At 40.1% G+C, this 20,633-nt stretch overlaps 1 protein-coding gene across 1 annotated transcript in view; it reads right to left on the reverse strand.

The window, feature by feature from the left end:
- SDK1 (sidekick cell adhesion molecule 1) overlaps positions 1-20,633 on the reverse strand; it is a 393,752-nt gene that overhangs the window by 269,912 nt on the left and 103,207 nt on the right. The window contains exons 3-5 of the mRNA XM_083872526.1: positions 15,429-15,588; positions 9,838-9,944; positions 5,321-5,468 (exon numbers count right to left, since the gene is read on the reverse strand). Of these exons, the coding sequence (XP_083728652.1) occupies positions 5,321-5,468; positions 9,838-9,944; positions 15,429-15,588 (415 nt within the window). The remainder of the gene's footprint in view (positions 1-5,320; positions 5,469-9,837; positions 9,945-15,428; positions 15,589-20,633) is intronic.

Consider the following 20,633-nt stretch of genomic DNA (forward strand, 5'->3'; position numbering starts at 1 on the left):
ATTTGTTTCCCCTGTGGGGCTGCTGTTTCCCTCTGCTGAGCACAGTGGTACCCACAGCAGCCCTGACAGATAGTGATGCTCACACAGCCCCTGGCAGTGCCAGGACTCCTCAAATTGAGCACTCCAAGACATGATGGGAGATTTCCCTACAGTCCTTCATACCCATACAGCCCTTGGGGAGAACACTGAATCTGTTGGAAGATGATCCCTGGTGCTGCCTGTTCCTCCAAACTGAAATTACTCAGTGCAGAAGTTTGGTTAAATAAATTAATTACAGGGTGGTGGTGATGAATCTTAGCTGAAGTGAATAATTTAATTCTACCAAATATTCTTTTTTTTCAGGTACTGACCTTAGTGTGGAGCCTGTGAAGGTACATACAGATAAACCCAAGGTTATTGGGCTTTTCCCCAATAACTTTTTTCTTACTGCTGAGAGGTGTCACTTCATGATGTCAGCAGACAGATCTGCAAATTTTTTTCTTTAAAATTATTGCACAGCTAATACATTGCAGAGTTGACAGTCTCTGAATTTATTGTTCAGTAATGATAATCATCACCATCTTAATGAAAGTATTATCCAGTGTATGTGAAAAGTAATTACGTGCAACTGGCTTAAGTTGTATGACAGGCTGGTATTTGCAGAGAGATGCTCTGTGCCACTAGAAGTGCTCACAGAAAAATGAAGTGGCGTTTGTTATAAAGTGAAAAATATATACATGGCACATTAAGTCAGCTGCTATCATCAAAGCAAAACCAAATCTAATGCTATTATCATATTATCAGCTCCAAATTTGATGTATTATTTCTAGATACTTTAATTTTTTCTCATCTTTTAAAGCCTACTTAGCAACTGCTACTTTTCTTTTTTTTTTTTTTTTTAAGGCTGCCATTAATATATTTACAATTTTACTTTAACAAATGTCTAATAAATTTGCACCAGCTTTGCCTATTTGCAAAGTATTGTGAGTGGTCATAATCACAGCAAGTCATGAGAGAGTTGCTTGTCCTTAATGTATTTTACTCTCCACGATCTTCAGTCTCTAAGAGTTAATAATGACCAAATACATCCAATAATGAATTGATCTGAGTGCAAAACACAGATATTAACCCACGTGTACCTGAAGGCAGTGCCATTAGCATCCCTGCCCAGGGGGATGAAGTGCATTGGTTAAGTCTTTCAGTTCCTCAGGAGTTATTTAAGTGACTAAATGTCCACCCTGCTGAAAGGGACACCCCAGAACTGCCTTTATACACAAAAAATGAATTTTCCTGGTTTGTGTCAGACATAGTTCCACTGACAAAGGACATGAGTTAATATTCATCTAACTGCAGCTTACATGGGGAAGAGCAGTTTCACTGGAAGGAAGTTAATGAAGACAGTAATAACGTCTGCATAGAAGTTTTCTCCTTAAAGAAAGTGAATTGAATGAATTGATGGCTGGAATGAACCTTTTCTCTGAAAAGTGCTTTATTTAGAGAAAGGTAAAAAATCCTTTAAGAGCACTAAGAATTTAATTCCTCAGTGCCACAAGTGAAAGGCAATTGTAGATCCTGACGGTGCCACTGTCCTTTGTGCCTCTCCAAGGTGCTGTTTGTGCTCGTGTAAAGAAAGTTAAATGTGCTTTGCTTTTAAGCCTCATGAAGTACAGGCAGGCAAGGCAAGCAGAAGACTTGACATCCCAGAGTAGCAATTTCTTTTGATGCAGTCACCTTTAGAGAGCTGCTGGTTTTGGTAAGATGTGCAGGGAAACAGGCAAAATCATCCCATCAGTCAAGACCCTGGATAACAGTGCAGCTGTAACTCCACATTTCTCTGCTGGTGTATTTGGAAATGAATCTGTCTGGATGTAATGTGAAGTCTCTTCTAGAACTTCTTGGGGAAAGCAGAATAATAACAAACACCTCAAGGCCTAAATCTTCTCCTTGCTCATTTTCTCTCGTTCTTGATCTTTTGGCCTCCTCTCCAATTCTCCACTTCATACTTCTCTTTTACAGAGCTTATTTCTGTTCTAGAAACACCTCTTGAAAACACCAAGCTGAGGCTTTGGTGACAAAGAATGCACAAAAGCTGAAATGAATGTACACCCACACTGCACTCAGCGAGGAGGGGATGACAGTGACTTTTTGGACTTGAATTTTTAAATGCACACCATCATGTCCCACTGACTCTGCTGCAGGTATGTTGTTAGCTGCCTTAAAGTCATAAACAATAACAACAACCCCTGGGGTATGTGCAGGCCATTTGCTTCACATTTCTGTATTACACAGGGATTTGTTGACTTTACATGCCCACTCATTTAAGAGCAACTTGTCATCCTATTCCTGTTTTTATCTGCAGGCTTTAACAAAATATTACCAGCACCATTAGGATAGGTACTAATATGTGGTTATTTACTGTGAAATTCCACTATGAGTAACACCAGCAGTGAAATTAAATAGAGTGTGCAGTTTGTAAAAAAACCTGCCTGTGTCCCAAAGGAAACTTCCTCCCAGAAAATGTCACAGCCATGAACACTCTCAGAGTAGGATCTAAAAAAGGGTAAAACCAAAGCTATTCCTGAATCTTTTCTCCCTGTCACCCTGAACAACTGATAAGGGCACACAGTGATACGACAAGAGGGGATAGTTTTAAACTAAAAGAGGGTGGATATAGGGAAGAAGTTTTTCCTGCTGAGGGTGGTGAGGCCCTGGCACAGGATGCCCAGAGATGCTGAATAACTGGCAAGGCCCCTCCCTAGAAGTGTCCTGAATACTGGTACACAGTGAAGGAGGAATACATCAGCTTTTACCACCTTAAACCTGCTAGGAAAGCCTTACTGCAAAGGCAATTAAATGGCATTCTTTGAAACATCTCAGGAATTTCTCATTTTTTATTCTCAGAACTAGTGTTACTTTTGATCTTTTGTACCTCTCACCTAAGGACAATTCTGTTCCCACTCCAGTGAGGCGCATCTGTGCACACAAGCATGAGGATCATTTCTATGGCATAAAAATGGTGTTAAGCATGTGCAAATTAAGGTCCTTGCATGAGTAAGACTTAACCAACTATTTGAATGAATTTCACCATAACCACCACTGTTCTTCCCATTTTGAGCACTGTTGATGTCCTCACTCTTCATGCACCACAGCAATGTCACTCCTAGAAATCATTATTACAGCTGACACATGAAATTATGGCTGATTGATTCAGCCAAATCATTGTAAGCTTGTTTAAGAGCATTAAAAAAGCTTTATATTGATTTAGCAATATAAGGTACTTTTAATCCGATTAAAGAGCATCGTACAAGGTGGTTGTATCAATTTCCCTGACCAGTTTAGCAGGAGATCCAGTGAGATTGATGCATCAGCCTAACTGGATCACTGGCTAAACTGATCAGGGAAATTGATACCTCCTGGTGCACAAAAAAACATGTTGAAATGCACAACTTGCTCCACAGGTAAGAATCAGCTCCCATAAGATGTTTCCCCATTTCTCACAGTTTAACATGCATCCTCTCCACGTCTCAGCTCTCCTGTATTTATAGGGCTGCCATATTTACTTCCCAAATTCAAGATGTGAGTGGATGCTCCCTGGTTTTTCCAATATTTTGAGCCCTGCTGCACACAGAGTGCTCTGATGATTGGTGTGTGTACCATAAATCTGTCATTTCCTGAATGTATCAGGCTCACTTTGCACCATCTATCAAACTCCCAAGGAGGCTCACACTTCCAGCATGGGCATTTCAGCTGCAGGAGTACTCAGAGATTCCTACACAGGCCAGAGAAATCTCCTCAAATCTTCCTTTCAGACAAAATTTCTAACCAGGGAAATGGAATTTCTATGGAAATCCTGAGGTGTATTTCACCCCTGCTGTAGCCAGTGTTGCTGTTCTCCCATTTGTAAGCAGGACCTCAGTTACAGGTGATTTTCCCCCAGCAATCCCAAGGGGGTAAGAGCAAGAGGAAAGCATAGTAGGTGAAAATCAGGATCTTTATATTAACAAATACACGATGTACACAGTTCTATTTCCCTAAACTGTAAGAGAAGTCAGGCAAATCTCCTTTTCAGGTGCTGCAGGCTTGCTTTGGTCACTCTGCTCTGTTCCCTGTAAGGGTTCCCAGGAGACTCTCAGATATCAGGAGAACAAGGCCTTGTCACTATCTGCAATTTCCTGATTTGTGCATTCACAGCATCAACAACACAAAATTTGTAATGTGGCAGAAGTGGAGGAAGTAGATCCTTAATAGTTAATAACTCAGGATTTGTCACTTAGCTCTCTTCAAGAGATTGCCCAGGAACCCATTGTTTCATCTTCCAGCTGTTTCCCATCAAATTACTATTAAATTATTCATAAATTATTACATCGTTTCTTCACATCCCTGCAATACTAATTTTTACAGTTTCAAAGCCACTCTAATACCAGCTTTCATGTTTCAAAAAGGCACATAGCAGTAAAATGTACTGTACAGATTAGCAAAATTCAAATTTAAGAGAAGTTTTCCCTTTCTAAATCAAACTCTAAAGCCTCAGCACTCCTGGAACACAGCAATACCCCCATTACTGTCATTTGCTAGAACATCTATCCCTTTGAACACACAAAAATGTGATGCACAGTTAAAAACTAACTACCAACATTCCTGGCATTTCAACAGCTTTCTAATAAATGAGACAAGATTTAATCCACATTTTTTAATATTACAGCCAAGCCCTTCAGTCTCTGAATGAAACTATGCAGATAAAAACAAGGGGTGGCTTCATCACTGTTTCAGAAAAGGATAAATGAGCACACCTTGAGATAATAACTAATCGAAGTGCAAGTACTGTGTCATTAGGGGTGAGACGCTAATTAGTAAAAAATAAATAAAACTGTGCTTGGATAAAGAATAATGAAAAGAATCAACAATAGCTGGAATTTTATTGTGAGGAAAGCTGTACTGAGTATAACTCTGCACCAAACCCCACAGATTCATGTATTAAAAGAAAAAAAAACCCTCAGAATTCATTCAGTTAGTGCACTCAAGTAAACGTAATTGAGAGATGAACATTCCTTTCTCCAAAATGTATCATGAAAATGAATAGCATGAAGGGAGCTCAGACATTCTGCACATCCAGCCCCTTCTGCTGCACCAGGACCATTAAAACCACATGAATTATTTTGTCAAAACTGCTTCAGAAGTTCAGAGACAGCCTTAAAATAGTAATTCATCTCAAACTTAGTAGGAACACGACTACTTTATTCTCTTTAAACCTTAATTAGTGTACTTAAAATGTAAGCTGTGTTATCAAATATAATTAATCATATTTTAGGGTGGGTGTATTTTGAGCTTTAAATTGACTTACATTCTGCTGCTTGGAATAATCTTGTGCCCGTCTCTAAACCACGTCACTTGGGGCCTCGGATGGCTGAGGATGTGTGGGAAGTTCAGAACAGCAGCTTGTCCCTCAGTCACTGTTTTTCTCTGGTCTGTGTCCATGAAATCCCCCATGTCTGCAAAAGAAAAAAGAAAAAAAAAAAAAAAAAAGAGAAGTTTTGCCTTCCTCCTCGTTTCTTTTCAGGGGGCAGAGAAATCGCCATGTTTCCCCAGAACCACTGGCACTGCTCATTACTCATGGGACACTGTGGATCATGGCACAGTTTGGATTTTGGGTTTTAGAGGCAGATGAACATAAGGCAGGAAGGAAACCCCAGTGCTGCTGGTGCACACAGTCAGAGCATCCACATGGCCCCTGTGTTCTTGGGCAATAACTGAGGGGTTTTACTGAAAATGGCATTTTAATGGAGCTTTGTTTGCTTTGGGTTTTTGTTTGGTTGGGTTTTTTTTTTTTCAGACAAATCCTTAACAATAAAAAAGAAACCCCTGAAATTCAAAGGGATGCTCATGGTGTCTATAAATGTGTACAAGCAGCTCTTGCACTGCAGCCAGGCCAAGGGTTAGTCAGAGTTAGGCAAGGAGCCCAAAATGCCCCTGGAATCCCAAGGTCATGCTGGGGGCTATCAGCTCTTCTGGCACATTTCAATGTCAATGGTGCATCCCCAGTGTTAGAGAGCAGCTTTTAACAAAAATTTTAATGGAAGAAACGATACTACCCTTGCAGAACCTCTGCCTCTGCAGGCTTTATTTCACAGGCAAGTTCAGCTGTCTGGGGAGACCTTGGAAAAATTCAGTGAGTGTTTTTTTTCTTGTTTTTTCATTGCCTTTTGTACTGCATTCTTATCCATTAAAATGAACAGGGCTGTAGGCTCTTATTTCTTCACCCTTCAAAGAACTTCTCTGCATTTTAATTTGATTTAAACTAGGAAACTGACACACACACAACAGAGAACTATTCCAGCTTCTGTCACTGAATTCCCTTTTTTTTTTTAAAGGACAACAGGGTCCTCTACAAGTTCTGTGCTGCAGAGAGGGGTGCAAAGGACACAGAAAAGAAATTGCTACTATCAGGTCTATGAATGGCAGGAGATGAGAAGAGACAGAACATGAGCAGAAATTAAAAACACATGGTGTTTTAAAGAAACTTTAATCATCTTTGTGATTTTCAAGTTATTTATTCAGACATAATCAGCATTGTACTTCCTCTGCTGCTCCAGATTCCTTACAACTGTAATCAGATCAGCTACTTGAAAAGGAATTTCAAACTGTGGAGGTGGATCTAATTAACTTCACTGTCGTATGATTATTTTAGTTTTCACAATCCAGGAGTTTTTAAGCCCATCCTGTAATTAAGATTTACTCAGCAGTTTTCTCACGAATACCTGGTCCATTCAGTTAAGTAATATGTTAGCATGTGTTGAGAAGATTTTTTTAAATGATTTAACAAGTTCCCCACTATTTCAGATATCTAGGACATGGAAAATACCTGCAATCTTTCTCATTGCCATTATAATTACACCTTTCAATTTTTTCACTAGAGATCTTGAGTATGGGGAAGCATCCTCTACTCCCTGGCAAAAATAGATCATCTCTTGTGAATCCTTCTGAGTTAAAAGACTACCATTTAATTCCCCATAAGTTCTGGTCAGTGGCTAGGATGATTTTAGGAACCCCTTGGAACGTTGCTTTCTGATATGTTTTGAAGAATAACCAAAAAGATTAAAAGCTATGATTAAATATGATGAAACTTACTACATCCACACAGCCTAAATCAATTAATTTTAAACCAAAACCATTAAAACACAGATAGCAATCACATGGCATCAGTAGCTACCCTGAGTGAAGGGGAAAGAGGATGTTGAAAACTTGTAGAACACTTTAATCTGCAGGACTAAAGTGCAAAAATGACTTCACTACAGAAGCCATTTATGTCACAAAGGCTCAAGACCAAAGGTTTTCCAAGTCACACAGGACCTGGTTTGCTTTGCCTCAGTGTCTTTAGCAGTGAAAATAAATTAATAAATCAATTAATACATAGACTGTTTAATTCAGACAGATTTAAGAGAGAACCTTTTAGCCTCATTCAGCAATTAAATTAAATAAGGGGAAACTAAAACTTAAGAAAAGTAAAATCTTGCACTTCTTACTCTCTCCAAACACACACAAACCAGCCTGGAGAGACAAAACTCTGCACTGCAAACCTTTCCCCCCTTCAGAGGGGAGTAAAGTTGTCATTTCAGGAGACAGAATTCTTCAACAGCAGTAGCATCAAGGAAAAGCATTCCTGTGTCTCCTTCTCACCATTGTTCCCACCAGGACTTCCCCAGGAACTGCTCCCTGCACTGTGCCACTCCAACTGCCTGCACAGCTGGGTAGGGAGCTGGACAGGGAGGAGCTGGGAGAGAACTTCAACAGCCCAACAAAAGAACTGTTGCTCTTTTAGGAAATTTGGGGAAGTCTCCCAGCCCAGAGCTGCTCAAACACGTTTTTCTGCTGAGCCTGAAAGGGAGTGAGCTCCACTGCAATGCAGGAGTGGGAATGATAAGTGGGAGGCAGGAGGAAATGGGCACATTTTTCCCTGGGACTGCCACCATGATGCCTTAAGTTTTAGTTTTCATGTTTGCAGATTCTGTGCTGCCTAGGGACGTAGTTCTGAGCCTCATATTAAGTGGCAGTCAGCTCTCTTCACAGAAGAGGTAGACAAAACAAATCCCTTTTCTGCAGAGAACCAAGGACACCTTTCAGGCCCAAAAGCACAAACAGTGGACTGAAGGGAGGAACAAGAAGGATGAGACCTCACAACCTGAAGCTGTAATTGGACAATTAAACCCCAATATGCAAATGGACCAAAACTTATAAAAGTGTAAGATCTCTTGACTGGAGGGTTATATTTTTTGTGACTATTCTTGGTCCACCCGGGGTGCAGCCCTGGCCAGGCTCCTGTTCTGCCCAGGGTGGATCCTGGAGGCCTTTCAATAAACACCTACTTTATTCTCTAGTTCTATCCAGTCTCTGTTTCAGGTCAGCCTTCCAGGCAACAACCAAAACCTTTGTCCCCTGAAACCACATCTGGAGATGCAACTCCAGAGGATCCAGGCTCCTCCAAAGGCTCAGTGCTGCACAAGGAGAGGCACCTCACCCTCCCCTTCCCCTGCCAAATCCCCTGCTCACCCTACTCCTCACTCAAAGTCATGTTCACTCACAACAGCTTTCAGCAGATCCTCTGTGTCCTGACAGAATTCACTAAAAATGCAGAGGAGTATTTGGAAAAATACTTGCAAGGGTCTGAGGCAGGTCAGAGTGAGCCCATGGTCAGTAGACAGCAGGGGCACAAGGGCTGGCAGAGGTCAGGGAAGGAAAACCCCATTTTAGCAGCAGTTTATTTTTACTTTAGCTCCCAGCAGCTCTGAAACAATAGGGAGACCAAACACCAAATTACTGGTATTACTGACATTACAGATATAGTAACAAAATCTACTGTAATGCAGTAAACTGATGAACACGATACCAAAGCTTACATAATACCATTTGCAACTGGTTTTATTTTAAAACACAGGAAATTCCATGACATTGTCATACTGATTAACTTGAATCAGTTCCTTCAAATTGGGTGTCTAATAAATAATTCAATTTCTCTAAATTCTTCTTATCAAGTGACATTTACTACTACTACTGAATTTCCAGTTACTGACCCTGACGAGGAGGAATTTGATCCATGAGGCTTCTTAGGCACAGCACACAAATCTGTCTCTTTTTAAATTTCTTTTATGCTTTTACTTTGGAAAAAGAATTAGGCATAATTTTATTATTATTTCCAAAAAAGTCACTTGAATTGTATTTTTTATGTGTTAACTGAAAAAAAAAGAAATCAAGACTAAGTGATAATTTCTTCTGTCACATTCATGAGCACAAACACCTGAGAAAACTAACTTAACCTTTCCCAATGGCAGCTGGATTTCAAAAATTCTGCCAAGTCCAAACTGAAGTGGGGCAAACACTGGGGGGTGTTGGCTTCAGAAAGGTGCTGAGAATAGAATTTCAAATTTTTGTTGTAAAACTGCTGATTTTGTACCACAAGGATTGTGATGTGAAATCCTCCTGGTGCTATTCCCACCATCCCATTCCCTTTCAGATGCTGCTGATTTTTTTCTAGACTTCTTGTTGTTGTTGCTGTAGTTTTGATAATTTTGACAATTTTGTGCATGGCCTTCTTTAACTCCATAAAGTGTAACAGTTCTCTCATGCTACAGATATCTCCAAATAATCTCATTTTTGTGGCTTTTAACAGCTCAGACTCAGTGTTGCACTGCTCTGAGCTGCTTCCAGACAGCAACTGAAGTATGAAACTTCTTGTGAGGCACTAATTTAAAAATTTGTTAAGCCTGATATCCAACACCTGTTCAGACTGACAAATGTTATGGTACATCAGGTTTTTTACCCAAAAAGAAGCTAATGAGGCACAGAGTGAGCCCCACTCAGACATACATGCCACTTGCACTTGAGATCTCCTCTGCAGCAGTGCCCCCATCCTGTTCCTCACGATGCACTGGTAGGAGCCAGCATCAGCCCTCTGCAGAGCTGGGATGATGTACCTGCAGGACAAAAGGCACAGTTAGAGAGCACTTCTTCCTGGTTTACACTTTGTCTTAAATGCTTATTGTATTTTTTTCTTACAAACAGCATTCTTGTGTAATCTCAGGTATTTGGTTACAATATTGTCTGCTATACACAGATTTTTAAAAAACAGCTGACATGAAATGCATGAAATACCTTTCAGTCTTCACTTCTGCATGTGATAAATGCCAAGGATATCAAAAATTCACATGAAAGACAGACTTAAATTTTTTTCCCTAGTTTTCTCTACCTTCATTCATAAGATAATCAGTTCAGAGGAGCCACAAGAAGACTAAGTGTAGGTATTAGGAAGACTTGGAAGAAGTATCAAAGCTTTCCAACAAAAGCTCCACTGTGTGACCACTGAAACTCAGAGGAATCCTGGAAGGGCCACTGTGTGCTGCACTTTGTGTTTGCTCTGCCCTTCAAACAGACACTCAGTCCACTAATCTCACCTTCCTCATTCAGCTACATCTGATTGCTCAACATGAAAATGAGCTGATAGGCACAGTTTTAATGGGAATAAAACACATGAATAATAGAGATAATCCTGCATTAAACAAACATTAATCACAAGCGCATATTCCCCCAGTCACCTTCAGGAGATATTATGGCAGGATTAATGAAAGTCTTTATGGAAGATAAGGAAAAGGAAAACTGCTGAATTTTAATCTTCAAAATTTAATTCCACTAAAAGAAAACATTTCTTCTTAGACTCAACTATACTGTACACACCCACGTGCAGAGCTTAATGCCTCAACAGGATCAGGGGGCATAAAACAAAAGAGGCAGAAGATTCTGATGTCATCACAAAACACATCTCAGCAAATACAGAGGACTAAACCACAGCCCAGCCCCTGGATAAGCTTTAGACATCCCTGGGATTTCCAGGAGCCCCTGACTGCCCATGGATACGAGCTGTGACTCCTGTGACCTCCTCTGGTCACTGCTGTGACCCCCCCAGGAGGAGGGACATCTCCTCCTTTGGCTGTGGCAGTTGGCACCAGGAAGAAAAGGAAGATTCCAACTTGTGCTCTTTATGAAGCACCAGGAAGAAAAGGAAGACTCCATCCTGTGCTCTTCATGGGAGTCACAGCACTCCCAGCACACAAATAATGACTCTGAAGCAGGAATGCTGTTTCCTCTTCCCTGACGAGCCTCACCATGGGGAATGGAGTGAGAGGACCGGTGAAAATGCCAGGCAGAGGATAGAAATCAATAGGGCAGAAGGCTTCTCTATTTCCTTACAAAATCATTTCCTTCTCTGCCAGGCAGAAGATTGTTGTAAAACATCATTATATAAAAAAAATGAACTGAAGATTCTGACAAATACTGAAAATTAATTCGTACAGTTCTTTTTACTCAACAGTTACACGTTAACAATCTTTCTTTCTCCCATAGAGATTTAGTGTCCTACTTGGCCAATGCCTTGTCTATTAAATAAAACCAAAATTAAAGCCCCCTTTCCTGACTATTCATCTGTACTAGGACAGTAATGCAGAGTTAGTTTTGCTGCCACCAGGACAAAACAAATCAATTAGATCAGAAGTGCCCTACTTTGGTTTTCTTTTCTGACTTATTGAAGTTGCAGCAGGAAACATTCTTAACATGTTGCCTGAAGAAATGAAAATCTTTTAAAATTTTACAGTGGAAATCCCATCTACCTTGGAAATTTTAAGGCAGCCAAAACCTGGAGCAGTTGGATTCTCAGTGGACCTACTGGGTATAATGTGCAGGTACAGCAAGCAAAATTAGAAGAATTAAATAACGAAAGTGGAAAAAAAGAGATAGGACATGGGTTATTACTGTTTGAGACTAACTTGAAAATTGCAAACTTGGGCAAGGGATAAATATTAATGGAATTTCTGATTCTGTGTTTACAATTTTAAACGGTCTTTATGCATCTCATATGTCTTATTATTGTTTTAAAACCTACTTTTCTGTTGACCTAACAGCCTTGATACTGCTTTTTGTGCTATGCTTTTCCCATTCCACTTGTTTTCTGACCTGCAAGAAGAGATATAAATAGGCTTTCTAAGTTCTAAATAGGACTGGGACTTTCCTCCCCAGAATGAACTGAAATCAAAGGTTAATACAATTCCTTACAGTGACAAGACAGAATTTGGCTTTATTTTTGTCTGTGCTCAAACTTTGAAGACAGATCTTCCCATTGTAGAGCTGCCAGGAGGCTCCTTGAGGTTCCTGGGGATGTCTGCAAGGACTTTGGAAAGTCAGCCCCGACTTTTCCCTCATTTTGAATGGCACAGCCAACCAGAACCTGGTGCTTGGGAAGTTTCTGCAGAGAGATGGGAAGTGACAAGCGGAAAAGAGAAGTTTCAAGGGGAGTGTCCCCGAGTGTGATGTGCTCCATCACCCCTCTGCAAAGAGCTCCAGGAGGGAGTGGCATCAGCCACCTAAGGAGAAATCCCAGCCAACACTCACAGTTCACTCCCAGTTTAAAATTTAAACCCTTATTTTAATTTCAAATGCCCTAAGAGTTAAAAGCGAAGCTATAGGCTACGGGATTTAATAGTCCTAATTATGGATACAGAACTAAAGCTAAATGTATTTTATTAGATATTCATGTTACTTTTTATCTACTCAAGCTTTTTGACAAAAGAATTATGCATCAGCTGATCTAACTTTTAAAATACTGAACTAAAATTGATATGTGTCCAATGTTAAAAACATAATAATCAGATACTTTTAATTAATTTGGTTGAAAGTGTATGGCTACTTGGACATGACCTTAGTTCCTTAAATTCCAATAAATCAATATCTTCAGGCCACAAAAACAAATATGAAAGACACACCTGGTCCAGAACTTAATTCAAAAGAAAACAAAGGGGGGGGGGGGGGGGGAGAGGGGAGAGAAAACAGAAAAAAAGAAAGACACTTCCTGAACATTAAAGTCTCTTAACTTATAGACATGACCAAAATTGCTCCTGCAGTCAGCAGCATTGATTTGTTTTCATAATGTGGATCTCAGATCACAAAGAATTCATAAGGTTGATTTATAAATTCTTAACACAAAGTGGTGTATGCACAGTCACTGTAAAAGCCGGGCTGTGCACACAACCAGCCTCGTTAGACAAAGAGAAGCTGCTCACTCTGGGTCACCAATGTCACAATGCAAAGACTCCAATTAGTTCTTTACTCACTTGGGCTGTTATAATAATATATTTTCAGCCTGTTACAATATAGGCATTACTTTAGCTGAGACACACTAAGTAATCTCAATTACCAAAAAAATCTTTGATTGATGATTCAAATTGCAGCAGGAGTCACTTACTCAGGGAAGATTCGTGCATTTAAACAGACTATTTACCCAAGAGAACTGCACAGCAAACTGTTATGGGGTCAAAGGTTAAATTTTGCAACTGGAATTTTTATGTCTGAGCATATCATTTCCTTGCTTTCATTCATCCTAATGCACCTATGCCATTTTTTGGAAGCTTAAAGCTTTGCATTTCTATAGAATCAAAATCCTGTTTAGCTGATCTCTGGCTGTGGTGTAGCAGTAGGGATGCAATTTCTAAATTAGTATTTTCTATCAATATTATTTTATTATCATAAACCAGCAGCTTCATCTGCGCCAGATCTTTTAATAAGAAATAGAAATAAGAACAATATAAAACCCACAGAATTAATAAATACGGTTTGAATCATGACCTGACATTCACAAGAGCAAATTAAATGCAACAAGGGACCAACTGCAGGTATGTGCACACATAGCTTGGGAAAGGTGCTCCAATAACTAACTCACACTCACACTGCCACACACAGTAAAATTCCAATTTTGTATTGGGATGTCCACTTGTTTAGGAAATACCACGACACTCTGGTCGTATTTCAAAATGTCACACGTTCTTTCTCAGGTTTCTCCTAATCCCATGAAATGTCATCTCCCTGTGCCTAGCACACCTACAGGGCTGGAGTTCTAACCTTTGCTTGCTGTTCATTCCATGTTTATGTTTTTGTCCTCCCACACCATTTTCCCTCCCACTCTCTCAGCACTTCACATGGTCCAGGGCTGCTTTCAGCTCCTTCTACCCAGCCACTACAAAAGCCTCTGCTGTTGTTGATCAGAACAAGTGGCATTTGCACAAAGCCATGCTCAAACACTGTGATTTGTTGTGCTATTAGAGATCTTTTCATTTTCTAGAAAGCATTCACAAATCTCCTCTTTATGTGCCTGTGGCTCGTAATCCACATCCCAAAGGCTTGAGAGCAGCAATCAAGAGTAGATGCAGGGAGGCAGGACTAAGAGGGCTCATCCAAATCAACTCTTGCATTTCTAGGTAACTTCATATAGAACCAAATGCTTGGGTTTACACAGTTGATAAATACTTGAAATGCTAAATGACCCCCAAAAGTTTTTAAAAGTTATTTAGGGGATTTTTTTCCCCCTACTGCTCTGTAAATGTAAATAATATCAAAAACAGAACTACTACTAGGTTACAATTTTGAAAATCTTTGAGAACAGTAATTATGGATTAGCTTGAGTAACAATATAGAACTTTATATCATTATCTGCATTATCTGCATTCCAATTTATACTGTAATTTCTATCTATAGGGATGGAGCATAAGCCTTATGTCCCAAAAATGCAGTATTTAGCTTGGTTTGCAAAAGGCACAGATGTTGTACCTGGGCTCTCTCTGTCACATACCCACTCCTCACAACGTCTGAACTCACCTGGCAAATTCTACAAAATTTGAAAGCACTGAATAAGTTGCATAAAAATCAAATTGTCATAAGGGTACAGAAATTTCTGTTTGCATGGAGAAAACCCAGTCAGTCCTCCCACATCAGAGCAAAGCAGACGAATCTTGGCTGTCTGGCACGTCGATGCTTGGCCAGCCATGTGCTGCCTATCAGCAGGAATGAGCTCTGATAAGCCACACTGAGGTTTTTCTCCTGTTTGATGGAATGTCTGTGGGATGGGGAGGGAGGTCCTGGGGGCAAACTGCACAATCATTAAAGGGCAGTTTGTTAAACTATCAGCTCCGTTTTGGAATTCCTAGAATTGAAACAGAAAGTTTTGTGTGGAATTGAAGACAGACCACATTCCTCTAGATCTGGTGGAGACGGACGGTCCCAGGGAGCTCAGCTCTGTTCAAGGATGAGTTCACACATCATATGTAACATTTAGCTAAGAAATGTGTCTCCCATTTGTCACAAACACGGGCAAAAGTTACATCTCCAGCAAAAGGCACTTCTGGTACTGAAAAATGCCATGTTCAGACCCACATTCTGAAGCATCGAACCACATTTTTATCAAAGGAATCTCATCTCATCTGTTTACAAAACCCACTCTCCTTTCATAATAACCCCCCAAGTCCCTGTGTCTGTATCTACAAAGCTCTTTGAGGCATTGGGAAACCGAGGGCGTGGGGGTTGCTTTGGGGTTGTTTTTTGCAATTCCCCTTGCAGAAGGTGATTATATGGATGTTATTTACTTGTATTCACTGGAGTAGGAGGTTATTTCAGTGTCGTTGTGCAACCACTTGAATTCCAAGGGCCAGCTGCCTTCGGCAAGGCACGTAAGGACCAGTCGGTTTCCTTCCAGGTGGGTCTGGGACAAGCCTGGTTCTGTCTTGAAGAATGGTGCAACATCCCCTGAAATACAAAGGAAAGAAATAGGTTTGGAGGCTATTTAGGAAAATATAGGAGAAACTACTGATATTTAGCTAATTTCTTCTCCATATGGTCATGGTAAAACAAGAAATAACATGATTCAGTTAAGGTTTGCACTGATGCAACCATAACTAAGCCTTATCTTTAGGGGCAGAATTACCAAGAACTTGATAAACTTTGTCTTTGCACACTCAGACAAGCTTTTGTCCATGTTTACTCTTTCTCTAGATGAGAACTCCAACACTGTCTGCTGTGGCAAGCAGTGAGCAGCCCTATCACCTTTTTTTCCCCTTCTCCTTTCTGAGGATTAAATACACTCAAAGCTTTTTTTTTTCTTGCTTTTTTTTTCTTTCTTGAATAGAAACCAGAAGAGTAATCCTGGATAGAAATGATTATCACAGCAGGAAAAGTCTCAGGGTAAATGAAGATTCTTGATAGGGAAAAGAATTTAGAAAAAAAAACCACCTCACGAGTTCAATGTATTTTTCAATGTTCTTACCAACCAAAATGTGTTACATTTTATTACCTGAAGCCACTAACAGATTTTTGAATTAGGGTACTTCAATAATATGCAAGGGTCACACGTAATCTCAAACTCTTGTGTATCACAAATAAAACACTCCAAGCAGTAAAATTCTTGATGGGTAAATTGCCAAAGCTCTGCTCAAATACAGATTGATTCTGAGTCCACACCTGCTGGAGATCTGCCCCAAGTCACCTCTGGAAGATGAAGGATTTTCACACTTTACTTGTTGAATTTCCACTTGTAACTGTAGAGGAACTACAGGCTTAGTTTTAGAAGCATACAAATACCTTCTATAACCAAAACTAGCACAGAAAGGCCTGGGTTGGAAGGGATGTTACAACTCATCCAGACACCTTCCACTAGACCAGGTTGCTCCATCCAACCTGGCCTGGAACACTTCCAGGATTTTATGATTGCAAATAAAACACAAGAGTTATATTCAAAGTCAGAGATTTAATATAAAATATTAATAATACCGACTAAGTAGACAATACTGAGCTCTTCTTTAAAGTGTGCAGTGTGTGTGTGTACTTTATCTGTAAAATACAGAAAAAAACCCAAGATAGACAAATGTTGTCCCAGTGCAAGTAATGGTTCAGTTAAACTGCAAACCTTCCTTTAAACATTTATTTTTACACAAGCTCAGGCATTTTTATACTTGCTATTTGAAGAGTTTAACCTGTGTTTTACAGTTTGGAGTGAAGTGCCCTCATGTGCTGTTCAAGGCTGGCTGGAATTTTTGAACCCACAGGTCACAGAATCACTGACAGCCCCAGGACAGCCCCAGGAGCTCGGGGCAAGGGGTGCTGGTGGTGGTTTCCCAGTGGCCCTGGTGTTCCACTGGGGTTCACAGCCCAGCCTGGGGATGTCAAAGGCTCCAAGCTTTTATCTTTCCCTTTGCCTGTCCTCAGGGAATTTTTCTGACTGCAGAGCACAGACTCGTTATCACTGAAGGGTCCCAGGGCAGAGCTGGGCTCCAGCTGAGAGTGGCCGGGAAGCCCCAGGCCCACTGGTGCCAAATATCTCCTGGAATGGGCTATAAATCACCCACAGCTCCCCACTCAGCTGATGATTTGGATTGACAAATTGTCTCCTGAGCTTTTAGAATTTCACTTCAGGAACACAGTCAGTTATGCAGAAAGAAAAAAAAAAACACATAATCTTAAAGCAATGCTTATAAACCATCACACAAAATCCAATCTAACAAACTGAATTAAAAACTATATTTGGGGTTGGGCCTTTTTCTGATTTGTAGCATTTTAAATAACCTGTCTTTCAAACAATCTGATGTATGACGAGTGCAGATCAGCAGTATCTTCTCAAAATTGGCTGTATAGGAAGCTACAACAATTCAACATATGAGAAAACTGGAACAGTTCCAAACTAGCAGATATTCCCAGACAAGCCAAGGAGAGTTTTTACACTTCACACTATTACATGACTGAGAATATATTCTGCAGAGCTTCTCTTTAGTTGTTGTTTTAATGACTGCAATTACTGCGAAATCATCTTATCCCAATTCTCATTGTCTCCTAACTAGTAAAACCAACCAATATTTTAAACGTTATAAAGAAAAATTTAAGTTGGCGCTAGAGGATGTTCCTGTGAAATACAGTTCTTTTACCCGGAGGGAAAGGCAAATTTTTACAGAGGTATTTCTAAACAAGGGAGAAAAGGTTAAATCCTGTCACAGGTATTTCGGGGAGTCTCCCAAGGGAGTCTCAGACATTCTACCCGGGTAAGATTAAAGGTGTCAGGCTTCCTCTGGAGATGGAAAAGCAGCAGCTGGGAGCACTGCTGGTGTTCAGGAGAAGATAACAGAGCCCAGTTGGTGAAGTGAAACGATCAGTGCTGAGTCTCCAGAAAACAACATTCACCTGCTCATGTACAGAGGCTCCTGGCACGAGTTCCCTAAACTATTCCTCCCCACAGAAAGTTCAGTCACTGAGGAAGAGCTCAGTGGAAGTGATGCCTGCACCAAACCAGTCATTTGTTGATCCTTGTTTTCAGTGATTTACAGACTCAGCAGCACAACCTCCTTCATTACTCACTCTGAATTATCCACTTACTCCTAACTTACGTCTTTCCAAGAAAAAAATGATGCATTTGGAAGACAAAGTGCTGCCCACAATTCTGTCATTCAGCCCTACATTTCCTACTCAAATATTCCAAACCCAGTGATGCTGTAGCCCACTCAGAGCTATCTCCCATTTAAAGCATCACAATCAAGCTGTTATTACATGAAAGTGATTCTCAAAACTCAATCCAGTTCTGTTAGAAGCTAAAATTTAATAGACCTATGGGAATATTTTTATAAAGAGTACAGCATGCTTTATAAATTACCCTGGCTCTCTGGAAGATTTACTTAAACCCTTGAAGTAATTTTATCTCCTAATCCTTTATTCCTGACTTTCTCATCAATCATATACCATCAGTTTATCAAATTCAATTATGCAATCAGAGTTCACTAAATATTCACTGAAAGCAGAAATGAAAATAAAATACAGAGCAAGAGTTCCTTGCAGAGAGGCAGTTTTGATGACTTTGGCATTTCTGCAGCACAAGACTGTTCACACCTCAGGCTCAGGATCAAACCAGGGCTGCACGCTGGGCTTTATTTACAGCTTTAGGCTGTAATGGAAAGCAGAATTTAAACCTGGACCTGCAAGGAAAAGTTTGGTTGTTATAGAGCATCCCAGGGAAACAGGAAAATTGGCAGGGAAAAAATCAAAGCCATCTCAGAAGGGTTGTGGGAAAGAAATAACTGGCTGAGGGATGGAAGACACAAGGGGGCAGTTAATAGGTATGAGATCCTTGCACTCAGTAATTAACTACAGAAGGGCTCACCAGGAGAATAACCTTGGCCAACCAAGGGTTTAGAAGCCAGGAAGGCATTTTTTTTGTTTTATACTTTTCAAGAATGGAATAAAATACTAATGAAGAGACTATCTGAGTCCTAAAACAAAAATTAATAAAATACTGCAATTATTATTCTTGGCTAGAATACTTTTCTGCCTACCAGAAAAAAAATATTAAGCAAACATTCATTCTATACACTCCTGCTATTTCTAAATGTGTTAATACTTCCAGCATCTCTGGCTCTTCAGTGATGCTGATTTAAAAATAAAAGTAATAGTAATTAAAGAACTTTTTGAGTTGCAAGAAGGAGCAAAGGGATAAGGTGCCAATCTGTTGGCACATGTCTGTTTACAGCTTCAGTAAATTTTCATTAAGTCTGCTTACCAAACTCGCCAACATCCCGACTTGTGTCCTTAAAAGGATGCTGCAGATTTATTTTTATGTAAATCTCAAGAAGAAGTAGAATTGAATATGCCAAAATTATCTGGAAATTTGCTCCACAGCGTTTCTGCTTCGCTTTTCTGCATCTCCAAACTGCCTGAGTTTCATTGCACTGCTGGGTTGGCCCATCCAGTTTCTTTCTTTGGTACATGCAAAGCTTAGATGTATTTTACCTCAAAATGAAGATTCAGGACTAAATTCAACAACATCTAGACAGTTTTTCTTGGACTAATGCAGGCATTTAAATACAAAATGGTGCTGGGGTGCAATTGTCCTCTACCCTGGGTTGTTCTCAGCCCTGGCAGATGATCTGAAAGCTCCCTCATGCTCTTTTCTCCCTAAAAATCACATTCAGGCACAACATTACAAACAGGATCTGCAAAAACAAAAGGCAGCCTGGCTGGACAGCTTTGGAACAAAAATTCCAGGAGTAGATACTCATTAAATACCCAAGGAACCCCAATCTCATAAGGATTGCATGAGTGAATGCGACCCCAGAAACAGGAGAGCAGCATCTCAAGGACCTCAAACATTCCCTCTAACAAACAAATTAACAAGACTCAGCTAATGATTCTTAGCCTTTGAAGAGCTTAGATTTGTAAAACGCATAAAGCAAAGTCAGATTAAATAGATCTTTCAGTTACTACAAGGTCTTACAAGATCTTGAAAGCAGTCGCACAGTCCCATCCCTTAGGAATTAATAAACTTTAATTAAAGACACAATTTGATCTTGAGAACCTCTGCCCTGTGGAGAAAAGGAAAGTTATAATATTCCAGAGAAGTAAGTACCACATCACCCTCATCAGTAAAACCCACTGCAACTGCCCTCTTCAAATCTCAGCTATTTTTTTCTCCAAAAATGTTGGATACCAACAGTTACAGGCAAAATCAGTTACCCACTTCCTGAAAAATAAAAAACAGCTTCTGTGGCCCTGAACACTCAGAGAAAGGAAAACACAGGGAGTGCTGAGAGCAGATTGAAAGATCCCCAGTGCTGCTATTTGTCTTTGTTATGATTCTCTACTTTTAAGTCATTCTTAGGTGAGCTAATATTGAATATTAAAAGTAGATCAACCTGTGCAAAAATCAGCAATGCAGAGCAAATACAGCTCAATCACTTAACAAATACCAGGTGAGCAGCTGCCTTTCCATCACTCAACTGGCCCTACAGGTTCAATATTGAAAAGAGAGTTTTGACTCA

The sequence above is a fragment of the Zosterops lateralis genome (genome assembly GCF_965231275.1).
Source record: "Zosterops lateralis genome assembly, chromosome: 15".
Lineage (NCBI taxonomy): Eukaryota > Metazoa > Chordata > Aves > Passeriformes > Zosteropidae > Zosterops > Zosterops lateralis.